This window comes from Centroberyx affinis, unplaced genomic scaffold (assembly GCF_046629955.1).
Source record: "Centroberyx affinis isolate AG114_WGS23_722 - 3 ecotype Tasmania unplaced genomic scaffold, CSIRO-AGI_Caff_v1 ptg000270l_1, whole genome shotgun sequence".
Lineage (NCBI taxonomy): Eukaryota > Metazoa > Chordata > Actinopteri > Beryciformes > Berycidae > Centroberyx > Centroberyx affinis.
In genome coordinates, this window is record NW_027278950.1 from 263,839 (window position 1) to 288,083 (window position 24,245).

General features: G+C 41.7%; 1 protein-coding gene across 1 annotated transcript in view; it reads right to left on the bottom strand.

Moving 5' to 3' along the window:
* Positions 1-1,232: 1,232 nt before the first annotated feature.
* Positions 1,233-24,245, bottom strand: part of sf3b3 (splicing factor 3b, subunit 3) — a 41,849-nt gene continuing 18,836 nt past the window's right edge. Inside the window, exons 16-27 of the mRNA XM_071547292.1 lie at positions 22,646-22,789; positions 22,216-22,338; positions 20,544-20,698; positions 19,816-19,990; positions 16,850-17,055; positions 11,268-11,424; positions 7,202-7,327; positions 5,290-5,502; positions 5,048-5,146; positions 3,277-3,420; positions 2,996-3,100; positions 1,233-2,755 (exon numbers count right to left, since the gene is read on the bottom strand). Of these exons, the coding sequence (XP_071403393.1) occupies positions 2,615-2,755; positions 2,996-3,100; positions 3,277-3,420; positions 5,048-5,146; positions 5,290-5,502; positions 7,202-7,327; positions 11,268-11,424; positions 16,850-17,055; positions 19,816-19,990; positions 20,544-20,698; positions 22,216-22,338; positions 22,646-22,789 (1,788 nt within the window). The 3' untranslated portion in view covers positions 1,233-2,614. The remainder of the gene's footprint in view (positions 2,756-2,995; positions 3,101-3,276; positions 3,421-5,047; positions 5,147-5,289; positions 5,503-7,201; positions 7,328-11,267; positions 11,425-16,849; positions 17,056-19,815; positions 19,991-20,543; positions 20,699-22,215; positions 22,339-22,645; positions 22,790-24,245) is intronic.

Genomic DNA, 24,245 nt, shown 5'->3' on the forward strand with positions numbered 1-24,245 from the left:
ACCCAATCAGTGTGGACTATCTTTACCAGAAAGTTCTTGGTGCTGATGTAATTGCTCTATTGAAACTTGATGGATAAAGATGATCTTGGTGTAAAGATGCATTTTGGATACAAAGAAATGCAAAAACTGACACATTCGGGCAGTTCTAAGATGTTTCATGTGTTTAAAGACACAGCTTAGAACTGTGTTAAAGTTCAGTGATATTTGGTGACCAAATAAACTTCAACAAGTTTCACAGACCCCATTAAGCTAAACGGGACAAGCAAAGTTGTCTTTACTTGTTCAGTAAGTGTAGCTAATTTGTTCCTGCTATTTCTGTGTGGGCAGCACACCATTAAGCCAATAGATCTGTCAATCTGGCCTCCACAAATCAGCCCTGAGGTGAAGGTATCATGTGTCTCTTTTATTGCCAAGACTGGCTTTTAGAAAATCAGTTGGTACTGCATGAGCGACTGCATGGCCAGGCTTTACCGCCGTCTTACTCGCACATACAGCACATCATGCATTTTGGGCACATACCAGATTCATATTCAAAACATGATCCCATAATCCCAACCGTCTACCTTTAAAGGCCCTGAGGGGAAAGTCAAATAGGTCACTGACACTAGTCACTGACATTAACTTTGCTAATCCTACTTCACACCCTTGAAGTGAGTGAGAGAAAGAGAAGAACACTGCTACGTAATTATTTCACCTGGCTGAGCCTGTTAAAGGGGCCACACTACAGGTATTCACATTTTCCTCCATTTATATACATATATGACCAAAGATGTTTAATGAAGATCTTGTTAGATTTTATTTGTTACATTTTTCCACACAGCTCATGACTAACTGAAGTGGACTTGGTCCTGATTGGCTCTCCTCACTGAAGAATTACTGAAATCCTTCCAATCAGTCAAGTTTGCAGCAGTTTATCTGGAAAGCCTCCACTCAGCAGGTTTAACTCACTTAACTTGGAGGAGCTGATGCTGTCGGCCAATCAGGCCTCAGACTGTTCTACCTGTGCCGACTTCAATCAATTCAATTTTGAACTACATTTACTTGCAAAACATCATGAAGAACATTATTCTTATCCTGAGCCATTGTATATTTGAAAACAAAATGACAAAAACTGCACAATAAGGGACCTTTAATGTGTTCATGATTAAGACAAATGTGGTCATGGCTACTTCAGCTGGGTGACGGCTATGCACACACAGTAACAGAGAATGAAACACATACACATGGGAGTGTAAGGTAAAAAAAAACAACTTTATTTACAAAACAGACCACTGCCCCCATCCCACAAACCCCTAAATCCAATGACTACTGTGGAATGCTATGTCTGTGGCTGAGGTTGGGAATTTACAGGACTGAGAACAACACCCAGTGACTGCAAACCTTCAGTATTCTTCCACCCACTTATTTAGTCTCAGAATACCGATCCTCTAATGCCAGAGTATGGCAACGCTTCTTAAACTGTGGGACCTGGACTGGGTTGTAGGTCTGTTTCTGCTGATTCCACAAGTGACAACAGTTGCAACATGTCTGAAGGAGCCTGGGTGCCAAGACAAAACTAAATTTACTCAGTTGGGGCCTGGGGCTAAGCAGGTTTAAAGAATACCATGTGGGACTACTGTATATCATCAGACATCACAACGGATAAAAACAGTTATTTTAAAATAATCACAACCATTCAAAGCAAAACATAAGTCAATTTCATTTTGGTGGGATCAAAATCACAGAAGATACACAACGAAAAAATAATTTTTGCCAAATAACTGTCACAGACTGAAAACGTCCTCAGCTTTTCAGGCTTACAAGCTTCTTCTTCATGTGTCTCTTCTGTCCAGGCAGCATCAATCGAGCTGGTAAATAGTCGTTTCACCTCAGTAGCTGGAGATTATGAGGGGAATGTGTGCAGAGTACTCTGAACAAGGGAACAGCCTTCCATTGAGGCGTCAAGCCGACATTTCTTCAAATAGGATACAGGTCATTTCCCCACAGTGATGCTATGGCACCGAGCAATTTTGAATTACTGTAATGCACAACAGCTGTATGGTTTGCCTGCAAACTGGATTAAATTTTAATTCAAGTGATCAACTTGAGCCCAGATCAGAAGAGCACACAACAGGTTCTAGACAACAGCAATCCAAAACAGGACTTCCTGTGAGCCAAAACCACGGTTTGCGTCAGCAGAAAATCTAGACAGGAAACCATGCTCTACACTGGAGAACATATCAGTTTTGGATTCTCAAAGTAGGTAGGTAGATGTGTGTGTGAGTGTGTGTTTGTCTAAGTGTTATTAGCATGAAGGAGGTGTGAATAACGTTCGCACAGAACTGTCAGTAAATGAGTGTCAGACTGTGGGAGGGGTTGACAGTTTGGCCAAGGGAGGTGTGAATGATGTTCACACAGTCACATTTGCGAATTCAGCTATTTGAGGAAGACTCCACGTGTGTATAATTTAGGCGGGACGTATGTGTTCAAGTGTGTGAGAATCCATGGATGTTTCCATCAATCTACCTCCTCAGAAGGCGTAGCACTGCAGATTTTGTGTGTATAACGGCCTTGACGAGTGTGTCCATCCATCCCTGCTGTGTGAAGGTGAAGCTATGTGTGTGTGTGTGTGTGTTTAGAAGGCGTAGCGAGTGCGGATGTCCTCCAGTTTCTTGGAGACCTCGGGCGGCGTTCTGTCCAGCTCCTCTGCCACACTCTTCTGCTTGTGAGGGTCCATGCTGTTAAACTGCTCACACAGATCTCCGTCAATCACATTCTGGAGAGGATAGAGAGGAGAGGAGAGGCTTAGTACATGTTGGTCCATACAGTTGAACTGTCCCACTCTAGAAAGAGAGAGATGTGTTGACCATTCTTCTGCTTATAGTATAGTGACTTTTTCCCCATCTCTCACATTTTGGAGAGAGATAGACGGTGCCTACTAGATCAGATGAGTAAATCTTTTTTTTTTCTTACACAAACACACAAAAAAACAGCATCAATACAAGAAGATACCAACCTTGACAGGGAAGTAGTAGGATCTAAAGCTGAGATGGTCTCTGCCGCACAGGGGAGGGAACTCTGATCGCATATGCATCTCTAAATGCTGGAAGAAATCATGGTCCTAGAGGAGGAGAGGGGCGGGAGAAAGGAGAGGTGAAAGACAGTCAGGGAAATATGGAGAAACAAACCCAAGGAAAGAGAAAAAGTGGAGAAGGTGGATACTTTGTGTTTTTAATCTTGTGTCAAGGCCACCACTGTGCCTTGGCCACAGACACATAGCATGTATACGCGAGTTACCTCGTGTGAAGTGAATGGGACCAGAATGCCGATGCCTCCAGAGAGCGTAGTGTAGACCAGGGACTCTGAACCTCCGGGGATGAGGGTGGTTTTCTGGAGGGACAACACTGTCTCTCCTACATGGTAGTTCACTATCACCTCAGCCTGGGGAGAGAGAGAGAGAGGGAGGGGGGCGAGGGAACGTCAATTCATGTTTTTTGCGTTTGCCTTCTGGAAGGACAGAACTCTTTCCCCTGTGTGATATTCATGTTCACTTCAGCCTAAGAGAGAGAGAGAACGTGAAGTTTAGAGATGTTTACCGCTCATTAACACTTGCTGCCACCTCAGTCTGCATGCTTATGTGTACGTGTTTCTCTCTTCTAAGAAAAACCACCTCTGGGAAACATGTGAGCCAAGTCACAGTGAAAGGTGACGGTTAAGGTTTGCGGTTGTCAATTCTTGAGCGAAGTGAAAATGAAAATCAGTGAAATCCAATTTACAGAAAGATGGACATATAGAAACAGCATCTCACTTCTTTCTTCACTGCGAGAGAGATGAAATGAGACTGACTTGCTTTGACAGTTCAGTCAAATGTGCCTCAAGTTCAACAATCGCCCCCGTTTTTTTACTGGACCTCCGCAGTCCTCAGCACACACAGTAACAAGGTTGAGAAAATCCATTTGACAAGGAACTCTTATACAACATGACAGGAAACAAGCCCGTACACACACACAGAATATATATTTTGGTTGACATTTCGGGCTTAGACAGTCAATCCTTTCATTTAGCTGCTCAGACGGCCGTTTCCTTGACCTTGATCTTTTGAGGCAAATTAATGAAATAAAAGTGGAATGCATCTAATTTAATGTAAGACAGCATTTAGCCAAACCATGTATGGATAATTAAGTTCACCCAGCCATACACACACACACACACACACACACAGACGGAAAGGGAACAGAGATGTTTTGGGTAAGCACAAATCCAGACATCCACATCTAAAAATAGATGGTAGGAAATTCTCAATCAATCTTTCCAGAGACAAACAACAGAAACGGCTGATGCGCATGCACACACACACACAAAGAAATGGCTGACAAATACTCTTTCAAAGAAATTTGGAAATGAGGGATAACGTCTAAATTGGAGGGACTTTCCCAGTCTATCTGCTACCTAAACAGTTTTTGACCAGGATTTAAATTTGGGATGTGTGTGTTTCTGTGTGTTTAGAGTATGCGTTTCTCCACTGTATGTGTGTGTGTGTGTGTGTGTGTGAACGCACTTGCGAATAGGTACAGTTTGTGGTTGACTGTATGTAGTTTTGTGTGGCCAAAATTCGAAATGTACTGTGTGTGTGTTGGTGGTTGGAGGTTGGGGTAGTGGAGGAGGCAGATTAGTGCACCAGGAAGAGTTCAGCAGAGAAGACGAGGAGGGGAGAAGAAAAGGTAAGAGCAACAGAGATGTGCTGCCATGTGTGGATTGTGGCAGACAACAGAGAAAGAACATAAGAAAAGTACCTAATGTTTTTAGGATGCGTTTAATTCAGGATACACACAACAGGCTATATGCTAGAGATGACATTAACTCACACAGAAGACAACAAACAAACAAATAAATTAGACAGATGTTATGGTGGAAATGGTCGACAATCCAGCAGCAAGCTGGCTGCAGTAATGAGTGTATTGTTGCAGCCCGGCTCCTAGCCAGGATAGAGACAGATGAATGCAGAGAGAGATGAAGAGCCTGCGGGAGCGAAGGATGGGTTGATAAATCAGAAAGAGAGAGGTTTTACCTTCTGTGAAGCTCCGTTGAGCAGGCCTCTGTCCCATAATGCTTTGTTCCCTGTCGGGTCCTCATCCACATCGTCGCTGGTGTTGGGGGGAAGACGAACCTGGAGAAATAAATTGAACAAAACAAAACACATACGTTGAGACAAACTGAACATTCCCTTCAGTGTGTTCTCTCTCTTGCGCTATCCACTATCCGGACACACACACACACACAACACCCAGCGCTCTCCCCTCCCTCACTTACAATGCTGATGTTCCCAAACTTGTCGGCGGAGGCCATGGTGTCGTAGTCCAGCAGGCAAGCCGTGGTCACCCAGCGGGGGTATGTGTCATCGGCGAAGATGATCAGCTGGTTCTCGTTACGGCGGTAACGAACCCAGAACAGGCTCTCCTGAACATCAGACACGATCACACGCTGGCCGATGGTGTAGATGCCGGTCACCAGGTTGGGAACGTGCTAGAGGGAAGCAGAGAGAGTAATTAAATAAAGTTCAAAGACACGCTGATACATGTGCACACGTTATGTTATACGCCTTATTCTGCTGGAAAATCTCCCTTATTTGCACGTCAAGCCAGATGACGAGAACACGATGTGCTGTCGCCCCATCTTGAGTGCTGCCTGATGCCTGACAACTGAGACCCGGTTCATTTGAGGAACCGGTTCCGATGTTTCCAGAACTGACACCAAATCATATTTGCCTTATCAATTCCCTATCCTTTGCATTTTTTTCACCCCTTTTAAATGACAAGAAATGCACAATTTTGAATGCTCTATCACATCGTCTCACTTCATTCTTCTCTCATCTGCTGTGTGAGTGACTGAGGCGTTCTGAGGCTCAGACAGCACTGTGTTCAGTTCAATTCTCTGCAGCATGCAATCAGTTTCATTGTAGCCTAAGTGCATAGCAACACAGTGAGCATGGCAAATCGATTGAAAGAGTCCTCTTTATCACTCTGCTGCTAGGAACTTCAACTGGAAGGAAACTGCTACTGTACTGCAGAGAACTGAACTGAGCAGTCTGCGACCCGAGCCTCACTACATCAAGTCACAACTTCACAGCGACTGATGTACAGTTTTTATTGATTTCAATCAATTCAGTTTCAGCCTTTGTTTTTGGGGTGCTATAAAGGTAATTTATATAAGAAAGGAACGGATGGTTGAGAGGGAATTGTTAAGCTATTGTTAATCAACATTGATAAAATCTTAGAAATTCTGGCTCTATGCATAGGAAAAACAATTGCCTAATTCTCCATGCAATCTCGGCACTTTTGATATGAGATATCATGTACTTGTTGTTTCTGTCCCCATGATCTACAGAGGAAGAAACGGAAGGGCACAAGACAATATATTTATTGAATTCATTAATTCAATTTATTTAAACCAGCAATGCCATGTATTTAATTGTCAGACAATAAAACAGATGCTTTGTATTCACAGGAAGGAAGAGCCCTGGTGTTCCGGGGGTTCCAGGCAGGAGTTATGATTTTGACTTCCCAATGGACAGGGAGTGATGATACAATCCCTTGTGCCATAATCTAGGTCAAGCATTCATACAAAAGCCCAATTCAGATGTCAAAACAATTATGTACTAACCCACAAATAGCAGCTGTGATGTTAAATCTACAGGACCATCAGACAGGCAGCAAGGTTCACTAAACACAGCGGGGAACTGACTGTCATCGTGAGGATTGGGCAAAATTTTCAAACAAATAATATATGTGTGAAAACAAAAATACAGGGGGTGGACAAAATACACCACATGAAAAAAAAAAAAATCTAACTCAAGTAACTAAATCAATTACAACTAATTCAATTACAACCACAGCTACACAGGCGAGTCACATTAAGTTGAATGCCAATTAGCAATACTTTTGAAAAGAATTCTAATTTAATTTGATTACAAAAAAGGGATCAATCCATAACTTTATGATAAAATGAACAAGTAATGAATTCAAAGTGATATTAAAATCTATTGTCCGAATTATCATTATTATAGTGACCATACATAGTGATCAGTTACTTCAAGCTTTCTACCAGCTTTGCTTAAAACAAAATGTGCACAATGTGACTTTCAAACAGGTTCACATCAAAAGTTCCCGGGACAAACATTAAGACCTGAGTAAGCGTGTACGTGTGTGTATTTGTGTCCTCTTACCTTGTTCTCACACTTGCGTAGCAGTTTCTTTTTGCCCAGGTCGTAGATTCTTAGTAGTTTACCGATGCCCACCAGGATACGTCCCTGGAATGGAGCAATGGCCAAGGGCACGTCCTCCACTGGCGTCTGCCGATCAAAACACAAAGAATCAATTGACCACAGCTTATCAGAATATCTCGGACAGCCTTACGGAGAATTCAGGACGAGAAGTCTTCTTCCATTGAAGTGGTGACCACAGCAAATTTTGGACAGTGTGTCACAAGAGAGCTCCTGTGGAAAACCATGTTGATACTTGTAGCGGGGCGGCAGGTTGGCCTTGAGCTAGAGAGAGCTGACTTATAACGGAAAGGTTGTATGTTCAGTCCTCGGCCCCAAGAGGATAAAGTATATCATATACATACATATATGGTGCCCATCATCACTGCTGAAGGGCAGATGCCAGTGTACTGAACTTCGAACTGCTCAGAGCTGCTGCAATGCAGGCGACACTGCACTCTGACCACTCTGATGAAGTGCATACATCTGGAATGGGAGTGGCTCAGCTGGCTGCAATGCCATGAACCATGAATCCAGCCAAGGACCTTTGTCTTGTTTCACTCTCTTTCCCATCTTTCCTGTCTCTCTACACTGTAAACTACCCAATAAAGTAGAAATGCCAAAAACTGTAAGTGATCTTAAAAGATGTGAAGGTTTGTGGAAATTCTGTGGAATTTGTACTGTATCTTAAATTACGAGTAAGCTTGAGTTGAACAGATAAATGACAGTTTAGGACAAATCTGGCCAAAACATTAGAATCAATTGAGCAAATCAAAATATCTCAATCTGTAGATCACAAAGTTCAAAAATATCAGGCTAATTTATGTGTGTGTTGTACCTCTTTCCTTTGATGTTCAGTCAGAGAAGAGACATGAAAAAGTCTGTACAGTAGCCTCAATACACCATGAAGCAATGCAGCCACAGGACTGCATTTTGAATAAGGGGCGTGACCCTCGCTTTTCTTGACTGGAAAACTCTTGCTCCACTATTGCTATCGCCATTTCAATCTCCAGCCACACGTATAACTCACAGCTGAATATAATAAGTTCACCCTGTGGAGGTTGTTGAAAGTCATTCTGGGAAATCACCAACTTTAGTGGAAGTTGGTGAGGCAGGTTGAGGGAAAATGGATACAGCAAAAAAGTAAATTACACAAATTCATCACAAAATTCCTGGAATGCACTGATCATATATTGATGATATACAGTATAAGAGTGTAATAGTATCTGAGGGTGGATTTTTCCTTTAACAGTATAGCTGCTAAACACCACAAAACTAAGGCCTCAAAAATTACCACAGAATGAGCTTCACAAAGCTAGTATTTATAGCAGCGCTGCCATTGAAAATGCCCTTATACACACTGCTAAGAGTGGTTTTATAAACACCAGGAAGAGGTCAAGGGCCTTCAGTGGCCTCCCCAATCACCAGATCTAAACATCATTGAACCTTTATTGCAAGTTTGGACCACAGAGGGCAAAGATTTGCACCCTCTTTGTCCCTAAAGAACTGAAGACATGTATGACAGCAATTCAAGGAAGTCTGAAGCTGTTCTGAAGGCAAGTGGTTGCCCTGCTCCTTTTGAAGTAGTTGATGTTAATATATTAATAGGAGTTTGTTCTTTTGTCCACTCCCTGTATGTATATCTGAATACTGTGAACTATATTCGTATACAGTTACACCAGTAACCGTGCACTTGCCCTTCTTGCAATGTGTGTGAGGTCCTGTCCAACTATGTATCTTATGTAATGTGGGAAGTGTATGTAATGTGAAAATCATGGATACACTTAGTCAAAGTCCTCGTACATGTAATTTACTTGGCCAATAAAAGCCACTCTGTTTCCATCAAATGGCATCTATCAAGGATCTCAAAGATCTGGCAAATCCTGTGATAGGATGCCATGTTAGTACATTTCATTCCTATAATGAGGGAACATATTAAAGCCTCTTTTCTCCTTTTTTTTTTTTTCCTTGGCTGAGAAATGGATCTGAAGTAGCAGAATTAGTGACAACAGAGCTTAAAAAACTAAATTAAACAAATTAAACTAAATGCAAATTCTTTCAGGTCAGGAGCAGAGTCTTTCGTCTTGGGACATGTTCAAGAACCTCTTTTGACTTTTGACTTCAGTGAAGATTTAGATCTTGTGAGTCATGAGACCTGAACCTCATGACTACAGAATGAGTAGAGACATCAGCAAGTTCAAATGTGTTTTGACTGTCTCTGACAAAATTAAAAATAGCACAGTTCAATTTAGAATTGCTCAAAAGCGCACAAGGATTGGAAATTCAACTGATAACCACTACTGGCATCTACATCTGGTTCTCCATCAGTGTTCCTTCCAGTTCAAAGGCTTTGACAACTGCTACAGCTCTGTAACTATGTCTACAGTTTTACAGCAGGAATTCACAATATCACTTTGTCTGGTTTATTTCTCCTACCATGATCTTATACATGAATTCTCAAATCCTTGATTACACTTCATTTTTACGGTAGGACATGCTCAAAAAATATATACCGTGTCTTTCAGGTCTCACTGTGGTGCAAAATACAGATTGGTTTTCCAAAGTTGACAATCAACACATACGTTAAAAGTATTTTTTTAATAGCTGACTGGCAGGCACACATATTTTCTGTCCCACCAAGGACTAAAAAAAAAGTTTCTAAATAAAGGGTATTTTAAGGGTAAATATCACAGGCAAATGTCCATTGTTACTCCTGACTAACTATTAACATCCAATTCATTTTCAGTAGTGATGGCTATTGTACAGTTTCAACATAGCTGTACCTACACTGGATTTTGGTAAGCCATGATTCCACCTCTGAAATGGTATTAGAATTACTTTTGAAAAATGTGAGATATTAAGGTTCATTTTAAACTTTTCAGTAAAACAGCTGACCAACACAAACTAAGGGTTAGGGTTAGAAACAGAGACCGAGAGAGAGAGAGAGAGAGAGAGAGAGAGAGAGAGAGAGAGAGAGAGAGAAAGAAACAGAGGACTTGGCTTTTGGTGTCAGAGGGGTCTAGCATTCCGAAACCGTCATTAAAAAAAACAAACAATTCAGACAAGTGGGAAAAATCCTTTGACCACAATCTCTAGACTAAGTTACCACTGTTCCTGCCCGCAGTGTGGGCAGTGGTGTGTTCACTTGTGTGTGTGATTGTCTGTGTGCCCCTGAGACAAAGTGTTTGTGGGCTGATAATGGTCTGAGCAAGTCTGTGCTCATCAATGTGTCACTGCATCATACTGTGTGAGTGTGCACCAGAGTCTATCAACTTGCGTATGTATGTACATCATGTGTGCGTAGACCATACAGACCAGATAGACTCATCTAAAATGGCAGATCTAGGGTTGGGAAATTGAGTGGTTGGGAAATTCCTCTAATGTGAAGAGTCGTGGTTGACAACCATGGTGGACTATGACACTCATGACTCACTTCCCATGTTAATTCACATCAGGTAACAGATGCATTTGGGCTGATTCACCCCATGGCCTCAGCCCTGCTTGAGGTCAATTTCTGGGGAATTGCCCAGGGAGCAGCGCTTGGCGCTGGGGGCGCAAGTGTTTGTGTTTTTGGTCATACTAAACTTTATTTATTTATTTATGGCTGCCCTGCATGGTGCCCTTCCAAGATCGCTTCTCCCTAGAGTCCACTCCTTATCTTACAGTCCATCTTGTCTCTACCAAACCATGACCTGGTAACAGACATTTCAATACAGGACTGCAGTTATACTGGATAAATAACACTCTTTGCCCAAAATTTATTGTTCATGTGGCATATTCCCAACAAAAAAGTATGACACAATTCAAAAGGTCTGCTGGTCACTTTCACGTTTTTGCACTGCACATTTTTTGATTGGTCATTTATTAACAAAGAACTGCATTTGTCTATTTCAGCCTTCCTTGCCTTGTTTTGTGTGAAACAATCTATAGACCAAAATACCCAAAGAAAAAAACAAAACTGAAATCATGCCTGCAGTCGCACTGAATTAAGTGGCACCTTCTCATCAGTCAGGTGTCAATCACAACTCACCTTGTGCATGAACTCCAGCTTGTCCCCACCTCCTGTTAGCCGATAGGTGTAAATGAAGCCGCCGCCCACCGATCTGGGATTGAGAATCATGTCTCTGGCCACGCCCACAAGAACAAACCAATCATCTCCTGCGCTGTTGAAACGACACACTGCCACACTATGAGGAGGAAGATGAGACAGAAAAAGAGAAAGGAAAAAATGCAGAGGCATAAGACATGGAGTTCAACACGTAGCAAACAGGAAGTTTAAAATGAAATGGTAGTGCATCGAACGTCCTGTTGGAAAGCGTTTGTTATGGGTTGTTACTGGCTGAGGAGGTGATTCTGTGCGTCCTCCTAGAAGAACTAGTCCAATAACAAGAACAACGAAAACAATTGACACATTTCTGTGCTGAATGAATGAATATTCATCACACAGCATTATTAATCTATAAATCTAGTGCAATAAGGAACTGTGGAGCCCCCCAGGGGTCACCTGATGATGATGCGGAAATCAGTGGCCACGGTTTTCTTACAATTTACTCCTAAACCGTGCCCACGGATTAGTAAACCATGCACACAGATTTGTTATATCTACGTTGATAACATCAAAGTGGGACTTTTAGGCCTATATACAGTGAGCCAGAGCCATTACACACAGCTTGGCATACATATAGTGAGCTGTAATAGCCATTATTACCATATGTGAACCATAACCATTGATTAATCACATCAGTAGGTCTAATTTATGATCCAATGTAGAGCTGCAACGATTAATCGATTAGTTGTCAACTATTAAATTAATTGGCAACTATTTTGATAATCGATTAATCGGTCTGAGTAATTTTTTAAGAAAAATAAGTCAAAATTCTCTGATTCCAGCTTCTTAACTGTGACTATTTTCTGGTTTATGACAATAAACTGAATATCTTTGGGTTGTGGACAAAACAAGACATTTGAGGACGTCATCTTGGGCTTTGGGAAACACTGATCGACATTTTTCTTTTTTTCCCTCATTTTCTGACATTTTATAGACCAAACAACTAATCGATTAATCGAGAAAATAATCAACAGATTAATCGACAATGAAAATAATCGTTAGTTGCAGCCCTAATCCGATATGTGTTTTGGTGACAACATGAAACCCATTTACTCCCTATAAATCATGCTTGTAGAAAAAGCATGTTAATTAAATTTTATATGCAACTCTGTGGGCTGCTGTGGTGTCCCTGTTTGACATTATCAATGTACATACAAATCCGTGTGGACGATCTACTAATGGTTTAGGACTGTGCGCACTGATTACTAATTCGAGGGCACAGTTTACCAATCGGTGCCCGTATGGATTTCCACATCAATTATTGCCCCCTGGGGAGCTCTGTACAGCCAAAGAGAGAACAGCCAAAGCAATGCCACATTTTTATGCTGAATGACGATTGTAAATTGTGAAAGACAGATCACGTTCAGGTCTGTCAGTGCTGCTGCAGCGGCAGCTGTAACTATCGCTCCCGGCAATGTGGTCAGATATCGGAGTGCGCGCACAGTGGCGTTGTGTCTGGGATTGACCTCATGTGGAAAGAGCACTTTCTTTCTGCCGGTTGAGACACAGTGCAGAACAAACACCCGGTTCCCTTAATTTGTCGCACCAAGTGTCAAACGGTTTCCCGTCTCCACCCGTTTATTCAATCCATGCCTATCGCCGTTTGTTTTTTACTCCTCTCTCAGTGACAAGTGTATCTTCACCAGCTTTCATAAAATTTGTTTCCATATTTCAGCTGTGCTACACTACGGAATCGGTGCTACATTGTGATAGAAAGTAGCTTGCTGTTCATTGGATAAAAAAAAAACTTGCTCGCATTCCACTGGTAAATGGAAATTTTTTTTTTTGTCCAAAATAGTTTGTGAATCTAAAACATCCATATGCTGGAAATCCGGCACTTGGCCGGAGGTCTTTAAGCCCTGCAGACGCACCAAGCTGTTTTGCCCAACGCAGTCTGCTTAGGCGTTTTTGAAGCGTCTGTGCCTGTAGCAACGCTTCTCTGTGTGATCGCCCCCTGTCTGTCAGTCTGCTATGTTTTTTAATTTTTTTTTTTTTGAGTCAAACCAAATGAGTGTGAAATGTTGAATGCATGATTAGGTTCACTCTTTCATAAAGCAAAAGGCACATTTAGGATACCTGGGTCACCTGCATCAGTCTCATCTCCCTCTAATGCCGTGTTGTGTCATCCTCTTTCTCTGGCACAATGCCACTAATTAGGATTTCACCCATTTTCGAGGTGACATGTCCGTCAAGGGAAGAGAGCTCAACCTTTATAGCTAACCTTTTCTTCATTTTTTTTTTTTTTTTTTTTTTTTAAATAAATTTGAATTGTCCAGAGCAGTGGTTCCCAACCTTTTTCTTAAGGGGCCCCTATTTTACCATTGTATACACTGACGACCCCCACCACCCCCCACCCACATACAATTACAAAAAAGGAGAAAAAGTAGCCTACTTCTTTTGAAATATCTCTATGTATATTTCATTATATTCATTGCATAAAAAACAGTAACAGCACAGAACAATGAACTGTACAATGAACCTAAACAGTGAACTTAATACATGCAGGAAGTTTGTGTAAAATTAGCAATTTGTATAAAATCCTGAACAGATTATTTCCTGTGGATATTGCAATGTATCAGACGAGTTTTCCTTATATTTTTAGGAACACAATTCTATGTCTGTATTATGATTTTCTTTCAATTTCACTATCATACATATGTTTTAATAGTCCAAGCAGCCTGGCTTTTAATGAGAGCTCTGAGCCTGTATTTCTTGAGCCCGTGATGGGATGTCAGGTGTGATTTTGGTGATAGCCAAATGGAAGTAATTGTGCACATCAATCCTGTTGCATGCCTTTGTTTTGATGGTGACCAGAGCGCTAAAAGCAGCTGACAGGTATGTTGTGGCGAATGGCAAGATGAATCTGGTGGTTGCGTGAAGTGCAACCCAAAACCGCTTGTATCCATGTTCAGCGTAGAATCTCTTCAAGAGAATTTGACTTGAGATCCATGAGCTCATCCTCAGCTTGGAGGTACTCCACATCCTCTTCTTTTGAGAGAAACGGGTCCATCACCCATGAGTTTTTTGCGACATGTTCATTAACATCAGAGAACCGTGAGTTTATCTCCTCCTGAAGCTGCTCCATATGGTGGGTGAACTGTTTGACCAAAGCATCAGGTAACTTTCCCCCTGACTGTTCCATTAGCAAGGGAAACTGTTGTAGGTCTCCCTTCGCCAGTTTATTCTTTCTGTATTCCACTTTGTGCACAAACGCATCCACTGTCTCCTTGCATTCCATAACATTAGCCTCTGCGCCCTGCATGTGCTTGTTTGTCTCGTTGTACAGGCTGAATATCTCCGCCAGATATGACGTCTTAATGAGAAACTCATCTGTCATTTCTTCTAATAGCTTCTGATTATGGAGGGTTAAGAATTCCCTTATTTGATTTTTAAGTTGAATGAAACGCACCAACACTTTGCCCCGGGAAAGCCAGCGCACCTCGGTATGAAGGAGGAGTGTCTGGTGTGCCTCGTCCTCGCGCAAAGATCCGTTTGTTGACCGGGCAAGCTTTAATAAAGTTGACTATTTTTACCACAGTCTTTAAGGTTTCGTTCAGTTCCTCATAGAGATGTTTGCTTGCCAGTGCTTGTCTGTGTATCATGCAGTGAAACACTATGCAGTGGGGCACCTTCTCCTTCAAACGGCTGTTGAAGGCCTTATTTTTCCCCATCATCGAGGCAGCTCCATCTGTGCAGCATGCAACTAAATTGTTATAGGGAAGATTGTGCTTTGCAAAGTATGTGTCAACTACACTGAAAATATCTTCTCCTCTTGTGGTGGTTGTGAGATTGACAGACATAAGAATGTCTTGTTTCAGCTCGGTTTCCTCAATGTACTGTACATATACAATATTGTGTATTGAGTATTGCCTCCTCTGCCACAGTGGTAGTTTCATCCAACTGGATAGAAAACGGCCCCGTCTTGAGTTTTTCTATTAGTGCATTCTCAACGTTTCCTGCCATTCTGTCGATTCTGTCTTTCACCGTGTTGTTGGACAGTGGTACAGTCTTAAATTTGTTAGCCACCTGAGGTCCACACATTATTTCAGCCATTTTAATGCAAGCCGGTTTAATCAGCGTTTCACCGATGTTGTCTGGCTTTTTGGCTTGCGCAATAAGGAGAGAGCACTCCCCACGATGCAACAGTTGCCTGCTTTTGGTCGCATCCAGCCCAGGCAAAACTTTCCCCAATGTTCTGGGGCCTGTTTGTCACCACAAGTTCCTTTTTTCTGAGGAAAAACTCCCCGGGTTGACCCACCATCTCAGGGTGTTTAGTAGTCTGGTGTCGCTTCAGTTTGCAGGGTTTCATACTTTCATTCGCCAATTTCTCACTGCAAATGACACATTCAGCTCTAATTTCATAAACTCTATGAACTCCTCCATGAAGCCAAACTCAATATAACTGTCTTGGTAAGTCCTCTTTTTCTTTTTGAGAAATTCAGCATTCTCTTCTCCCTGACGCTTGGCCATTTTTCCATCAGCTCTTTGTTTTTACTATGTACTTACAGGACCAGGTAATTTAGCCGGCTTGCTCTGCTAGCTTAGCTCTGTGAATACTGCTGGTGTTCATGTCTACACACGCCCTTATCCTCGCAAGATTTTTTTAAAAGCTTATATCTTTATTTTTTTTTTCTAAATAAATAAACTTCTAAAATAACCCTTAAATTTAGTTGTCTTCTTCACAGAAATGAATTAAATGCTGAGACATGTATATTTTATATATATTTAAAAATTCTTACACCCTTAAAATCAAGAGGGCTTCGCGACCCCTCGTGGAGCTTTGGCGCCCCCTAGTGGGGGCCGGGACCCCCAGGTTGGGAACTACTGGTCCAGAGTTTCGACACATTTCCTCAATACATACCAACCTCAATATGTACCTCGGATCTTTTCTAAAATTAAAACATTTTGAAATTGGCATTCTGTGTTTGAAATGTCCCTATTGTAAGTAGCAGGTGAAGGGACAGCATTGTTTATTCTGAAACTAAAGATAACACCCCAAGTAATTTAACTAAAAACTTTTAAATAACAACCATGCCTGAGTTCTCCTCATTCCTCCACTCTTTTCAATTCCCTTCCTTCCAGTGCATTAAGCATTTCATTGACCAACGGTTTTACTCTATCCCACCATACCTCCATCCATAAAACAAGAAGCCTTACTCTGACTCAGTTTAGTCAGATCCAGGGTTTACAACATCCCAATTCCTCGCTTCCTCCTTCCCATCCTTTATACTCATAAATGACAGTTCTGTTCTCTACTTCAGATGTGCCAGGTATAGAGTTGACTCCTATGTCCATTTCAGCATTGAGCCTTGCTTTGGGTTTGATTCATACCCCTTCCTTTCCTCCCTGCTATCCATCTATCCCTTCATCCATTCATCCAACCCCAACCTGAAGGTAATTCTATACTTTTCCAGTTGTACTATGTCTAGAAATGTAGTCTATGCAGGGTTGGCAATTTGACCATACGTCCTGCTGTGCTTTCCTCCCTTTACCCATGCCCTCACCTGAATGCAGCTTCGTTCTGTTCCAGCTGCACTTGGTCCAGTGTCGAACCCTGTATGGGGTTGACCAGTCGTACCAGCGAGGCCCACTGCCCAGCTCCGGCTTTGGGCGCTCCAAAAATGGCTTCAGGCAGATTCTCGTTGAGGAAGGCAGCGGCCATCTCAGCAGCCAGTTCCCTTTCATCTTCTCCTGCAGCCTCCACCATCTCCTACAAGGGTAACAGCCACACAGACCAGAGACATATCAGTTAAAGGGACACCTTGGTATTCCAACTAGACTTTTTTCCAGGTGGTTGACACATTATTGAATGGGAAATATTAAGCCAAGCCTATTGCCACCAAGATAGAATGTGGTCTCAAGAGTCTACAGAGAATATACACTGTTTTGAGTGCATGGACTGGAACCTGCTCTTTGGGGTACATGGTGAGAACATCGAGGGGCTCACCCCCTACATCACAGATTATTTTCCCAAAAACAAACTGTCCATAACTAAGGACATTAAATCCCTCCACAAAAAGAGAGGGCTTGGGGACAGAGAGGAGGATAAGTCTAAACTGAGCTGAAGAGGAGAATTAGGAGGGGAAGAAGACCTACCGGGAGAGAATTAAGAGCAATACACAACATATTAGTGTGAGGAAGATGTGGTGTGGGATGAGGAAGATCACTGTGTCCTCACCCTCCTCATTCTGGCTCCTGCTATTTTAATGGCTCCACTGGGGTGTTACCCAGCACATGTAGAAATCCTCCCTTTTCCCACAAGGGGCATGGACTGTCATCTTTTAACCCAGTTCCTTCACACTCTGGACTTGTCCCTCCTGTCAGAATTAACTAGAGCAGACCAAAAAAATATACTCCGCCACCCACTGGCAGAAAAGTGAATGTAAGTAACTTAATCTATATCCCTCTAAACACTCTCCCTTCTGCTCTCCCAAGCATACCTGTTAAAATCAGCCTTTTAAATGTAAGGTCTTTAAACAACAAATCCTTTTTATGCAATGATTTCATTATATCTAATGATATTGATATTTTTGTATGACTGAAACATGGTTAAAATCAGAGGAATACAGTGCCTTGAATGAAGCAACCCCTCCAGCCTTTTCTTATGCTCAGAAACCTCGGCTGTCTGGCCAAGGTGGGGGGGGGGGGGGTCGCTGTCATCTACAGAGACAATTTTTTCTATAAGCCTATATCCTGTATGGAATTTTCCTCCTTCGAAAGCCTAATATTTTGTGTTAACAAGCATCAGCCTATTTTATTCATCTTAGTTTACCACCCTCCTAAACCTATTCCATTTTTATCCAAGATCCTAGAAAAAGCTGTGTTCAACAATTAGTAGCACATTTGACACATAATTTATTCAAAATATTCCAGTCTGGCTTTCGATCTCTCCACAGTACTGAGACTGCTCTTCTCAAAGTCTGTAATGACCGTCTGTTGGCTGACGATGCTGGTGAGTGCTCCATTATAGTTCTTTTGGACCTCAGCCCGGTTTCGACACAGTTGATCATAACATGCTCATTGACAGACTGGAGAGGTGGGCAGGAATCACTGATGTGGCCTTAAACTGGTTCGGGTCCTACCTATTTAATAGATGTTTCTCTGTGACTATGGCTGGCTCAGTTTCATCCCCCAAGAACATACTCTATAGTGTTCCCCAGGGTTCAATTCTGGGTCCCATTTTATTCTCCATCTATATGCTCCCTATTGGTGACATCATCCGCAAATATAATGTCCAGTTTCACTGTTACGCCGATGACACACAGCTCTATATTCCAATCAGACCCGGTGACCAGTCTAACATAGCAACCCTCCACAAGTGTCTTGCTGAAATAAAATACTGGATGTTAGACAACTTTCTCCAATTAAACCATACAAAATCTGACCTCATTGTACTTGGTCCTCCCGCAAACAGATCTCAAATCATGGCAAACCTAGGTGAACTAGCAACCTATGTTAAGTCCTCAGCCAGAATTCTTGGTGCAGTTTTTGATCAGGACTTGTGTTTTGAACCCCATGAAAAGAAAGTTGTTCAGTCATGTTTTTATCATTTGAGAAATATAGCCAAGGTTAAGTCTTTTATTTCAGCCACAGATCTGGAGAAACTCATCCATGCTTTTATTTCCTCCCGCCTTGACTACTGTAACTCCCTATATACCTGTCTCAGTCAGAAATCAATCCACCGCCTACAGTTAGTTCAAAATGCTGCAGCTCGGCTTTTAACTCAATCCAAAAAATTTGACCATATCACCCCTGTTTTTGCATCGTTACACTGGCTGCCTGTTTATTTTAGGATTGATTTTAAAATTCTGTTAATTACTTTTAAGGCCATGGGTTGGCCCCTCCCTATATTTCTGACCTTTTATCCCCCTATGAGCCAGGACGCAGACTGAGATCCTCTGGTAAGGCGTTGCTAGCCATTCCAAGGTCTAGGTTGAAAACCAAAGGAGACAAGGCCTTTGCTGTTAGGGCCCCTAGACTTTGGAACAACCTGCCAGAGGAGATCAGGCTTGCAGAGTCACTTCCCAGTTTTATTTCACTTCTTAAGACACATTTTTATAAAAAAAAAAAAGCTTTTATTGTGTGATGTTTATTTTTTTAATTTTTTTTTTAATTTTGATTTGTTTGTGTTTTATATTGACTGTTGTGAAGCACTTTGTTACCTGTACTGAAAAGTGCTATACAAATAAAGTTATTATCATTATTATTATTATTATTATTATTATTAGTGCAATTCCCCTGGAGGATGTAGGATTAAGTACATTATTGCTCAAGGATACTTACCCCCCCTTTGGGTATTGCCCCACAGGGGATCAAACAATAGCCTTGTGGTTGAGGGATGATCTCATTAACCACTAGCCATCCTGCTGCCCCAAAATACCCTCCAAAGAGATTCTAGCTTTGCTAACAGGGTCAGAATGCAATCATTATTTCCATTATACCTTCAATTCATGCGCGCTGCTATTCATACCTCGGCCATTTGCTGCTTTCTCTGAGCTTTAGTTGCCTCAGTGTAGGCGTTGTGGTCGGTCTCTATCAAGATGAGGTTGTTGGTCTCCGGGTGGATTACAAACTTCCTGGGGGTGTATTGTAGAGGGAAGGCCACCTGGTTGAAGACTGCACCTAACTTCTCCAACGCTAAGATCCTGCAAGACAGAGACGAAGGAGGGAGAAGAAGAGATGAGGAGGAAAAAAGGAGTAAGGAAAGGATGGCAGGAAATCACTTTCAGATTGAGGGGACCTGGGCCCATACTAAACCCAATCCAAGTCAAATGAGTCAAAAACCATGTTTATGTTTATTGTATGCACCTTCATACCAAGGCAAATTCCTTGTACTGTGAAAACTCACTTGGCAATAAATCTGATTCTGATTCTGATGAGAAATTCAACCCAATCTAACTGGATTCCATTGCAGGCTCTTACTTTCCCATTTAAAATTCTACAGATATACAGATTACAATACCAAATATCCCAATATGTGAGATGGCAGTCAGTCTACAGCTACATTAAATGTGTGTCAGGACTGAACGGCAATGTATTTCCATATTTAACCAGACTTTTGTGCACTTGCTGAACTTTTCAAGAAATCAAAATTATCAACTTAATATGCCAAACTATTCCAGACTTTCCAGGCCCATCTAAGAACGTTGCCATCAGGTATACGCATAGATGTCCAACCGTACCAGTGTGCGTCCGTACCTCAGTGTGTTCGTAGAGATGGCCACTATGCCTTCTGGGCATTGCTCGGAGGCAAAGCCAGATGCGTACTCCAGAGTCTCATACGATAGAGGGGTCAGATGGAAACGAGACTGGTACGAGTAGCTGAGCCAGGAGCGACTGGACATTGCCAGCACCTGACAGTGAGAGAGACAGAGACAATACTCTATTAGAAAAAACAAGAATGAGGAAATTGAACATGAAAAGTGCCTCACTGAACATGGTAAACCAATAACAGCAAAAATGTATGGGGAGTAATGCCAGGAATTTGGATGTTTGCCCGGCCTGCCTCCTGCTAGAGGAACTCAAAAGGGAAAAAGCTTTTTCTGTAGAGAACCCCAAGCGCTGACCTTTTAAATGCAAAAACAAACATCTTGACCTTTCAGAAATGGGTTACATCTGTCCAAATTTTCATTTGTTTAGTTTCCGTTCATTTTAGTTTAGCTTATTTCCACACTTGAAATAACACAGAAATACAAATTGCAAGTGAGATAAAATCCCCCAAGGGACTTATAGAGGGAAAGAAAAATAAATAAATTAATGATCCACCTGACACCAACACTCAACAAGGAGAGGAGTAGTACAAAATCATCACAAAATCATCAAAATGCATAGAAAACAATTACGGTAGATAAAATAAATGAGTGTAGTCATGTGTGAGGGTGTATGCATGTGTGTCTGTGTATATGTGTGTTAAAGGATAACGCTGGTGTTTTTTAATGCATTTTACCGTCAACAAATCCTATGAAAATAACAAAATCAACAATGCGTTTGCTCTACTCCCATTAATTTCCGACTTCCCACGTTCCCTTTTTAGCCTTCAACCCGGAAGTCATTGGCTCCAATTGTAAGCTAAAAACCTTTAAATACAGCTCACAAAGACATAGTTTCTATTTTAAAAATCACTATCTGTTACCATGAAAAGTCAGGCTGTTGTAGTTATTACCAAATCAAATGGGAACAAATTCTTCATTATGCCGGGGACTATTTTCAGTGCTACGGAACTACTTTCCTGAGATGGAAAACCTGTTTACCGGCTTATTAAGTTGTTTGAGGAAAAAGTCGGCCGGCCCGGTGCATCGTGATGATGAAATACGCTGCCAGAGCAACGGCACGGCTCTTTGACATGTTTTTAATCGTTTTTTTTAATACAATGGAGTTCTATGGCTGCTGGGACATGGCTGCATTGGGCACTGGCTACATGGACGAGACTTGTTGGCAAAACAAAATCATTGCTGATTTTGTTATTTTCATAGGATTTGTTGACGGCAAGAAATGCATTAAAAAAACACCAGCCTTATCCTTTAAGCGAAAGAGGGAGAGAATGTGTGCTGTGTTACGTAGGGGGCGTGTGTTCAAAGAGAGAAAGAATATTGAGAAGAGAATGGGTTTTGTTACTGAGAGAGAAAGAAATCAGTTTGGTTCACCAAGACAGGTCCTACATCTATATTTGAAGCTGTTGAGAGATGTAGATTTATCGGCAATGGAATTAATTGTATGTAATTTCAATGTAACTGAATGTAATTTCACAGTCAAGATCCTCTATATCTTATGAAGAACTGACAGTAAGTAGTCTGGAATCTGAAAAGGTGCATGTGAGTGTGAATTTACGAGTTAAAATTGTTATGAGACAGAGATACTTTGAGCGACATACCGCTTCCTGCCCCTGCATCCTGACTCTGAAGAGTTTGACGGGTCGCGACCCCAGGTAGCGTGTCCTGGTGTCTGACAGGTCACCGGTCACTGGGTCCAGAACTGTCCTCAGCAGCACACCATTCTGAGGAAGGGGATCGCACACACACACACACACACACACACACACACACACACATAATATTATTCTTTGTAGTTCTCTTCCTGGACTTCACAATCTACAAGTTAAGGTGAATGTGAGCCAGTACTAACATGTGAACATGAGCCAATGTTATGTGTGCTTTTATTCTTGGTTTATGATGTGTGCTTGATGTGTTCACTGCTATTGTTTCAAACCACCAAAAATCATCTATTGTTTCAAATTAAACAAAATGTCCTCTTCACGGACAATTAAGGATGGAATGGGACAGGTGAATGAGAAGTATATATACCTGCAGCCCTATGTTGAGGTAGAGGAAGCCGATGGTTCCCTTCTCTCCCAGCTCGTCCTGTTTCTCGACTCCCCCCATCTCTACGATACACAGAGACTCTGGCTGGGCTGGCAGGGCCTGCATACTCAGCGGCTGAAGGCAGTCCTGAATATGGATTAAGATTCAAAGTGTTAGAACAATGTCAACATACAGTAAACACATACAGAAACACTCATGGCACAGCCTATACACACTCTTGTAGTTAAATGCAGTTCTCTCTCTCTGTCCTCTTAGTACGGTGGTTACTTTCCAGACATTTCCCCAACTTTCTCACAATGTTCTGTGTTGTTCTACCCCGTTAAAAACATGGAAATTATCACAGTAATTTCCAACTGTTTTCCATTCTTTCCAGATCTGTGCAGGAACCCAGAATACAAAGAGCTAGAACAAAGAGTTGACAGAGGACCCATAATCGCACAGAAACACACACACAGACACAGTGCAGAGACTGACTGGAAACCACTGAATTAGCATGCTGGATATGGTCCTTAAATGAGAGACTCATGCAGAGGGTTAGGAGATATGCACACTAGAGATTAAGCGATTTCTTTCTTTGGCTGATTAATAAGGGCTGATTAGAGCTTTTGTAAACAACCAGGAATCAGTGGATGTGAGAAGTGATTCCACCCGATTTAACTCAATAGTGTGGAAAATAAAAAGTGGTGTACACTGAAGCTGTTTGCAGGAGTTGCCACTCAATATTATATAATATTATAGTAATTTTGCAGTGTCTGCACCACAGGCGGCAACCTTACAAGCAATGACTGAATCCTTGTGTGAGTTTTGGTGACATGACATTCCTGCAATCCGTTAAGAAATCAAACAAAATCCTATCATGATTCTGGTAAATCTTTTAGTATTTCTAGCTATTCAGTCATAATTGGTATTACTTTCCCCCATCCCCTCTGGTACCGCTCTCACTAGCCATTTGATACTCACACTTTGTTCCTCCCTCACACAGGAACATTGTGAGGCAATCTCTTATTCCATTTGATTTAATTTGTATTATTTGTTATTAAATATGAGGGATCCAGGGTGGATGTGGCTGACAGCCGAGGACTGCAGCTAGATTTTTTAGTAATAAATTGGAAATGAGTATAGTTTGTCCTTAAGCCAGTGTCGTAAACCTAGATAGAATTTAAAAAATGAGCTGATTATTAATAATTGGCTTTTTTCTCTCCTCAAAATATGTATCAGCCTCCAGAAATCTTTAGTTGGCCTCCCACCAATGCGCACACAGAAACAAACAAGACTGGCCTACTTTACATCATACAGATAAATGAACATTATCACGTACATGTGTAAACCCATACCAAAGGTTTGAGTCCTTATGAGTATGGCCCCTGCGTACATCTCTGTTTTTTTAATCCCCATGATCCAACGCGCAGCCTGAGATCCTCGGACCAGACACTGTGGCAGGGCAAACAGCCTCCCTCTTCAGCTACCTCTTCGTCACACCCATTGTCTGATACTTAAATGTTCTTAAATGTGTTATGCATTTTCTTTTAGTCAAATCAAGTCAATGTGAAGTGTTTAACGGATGGTTAGGTTCACTCTTTCC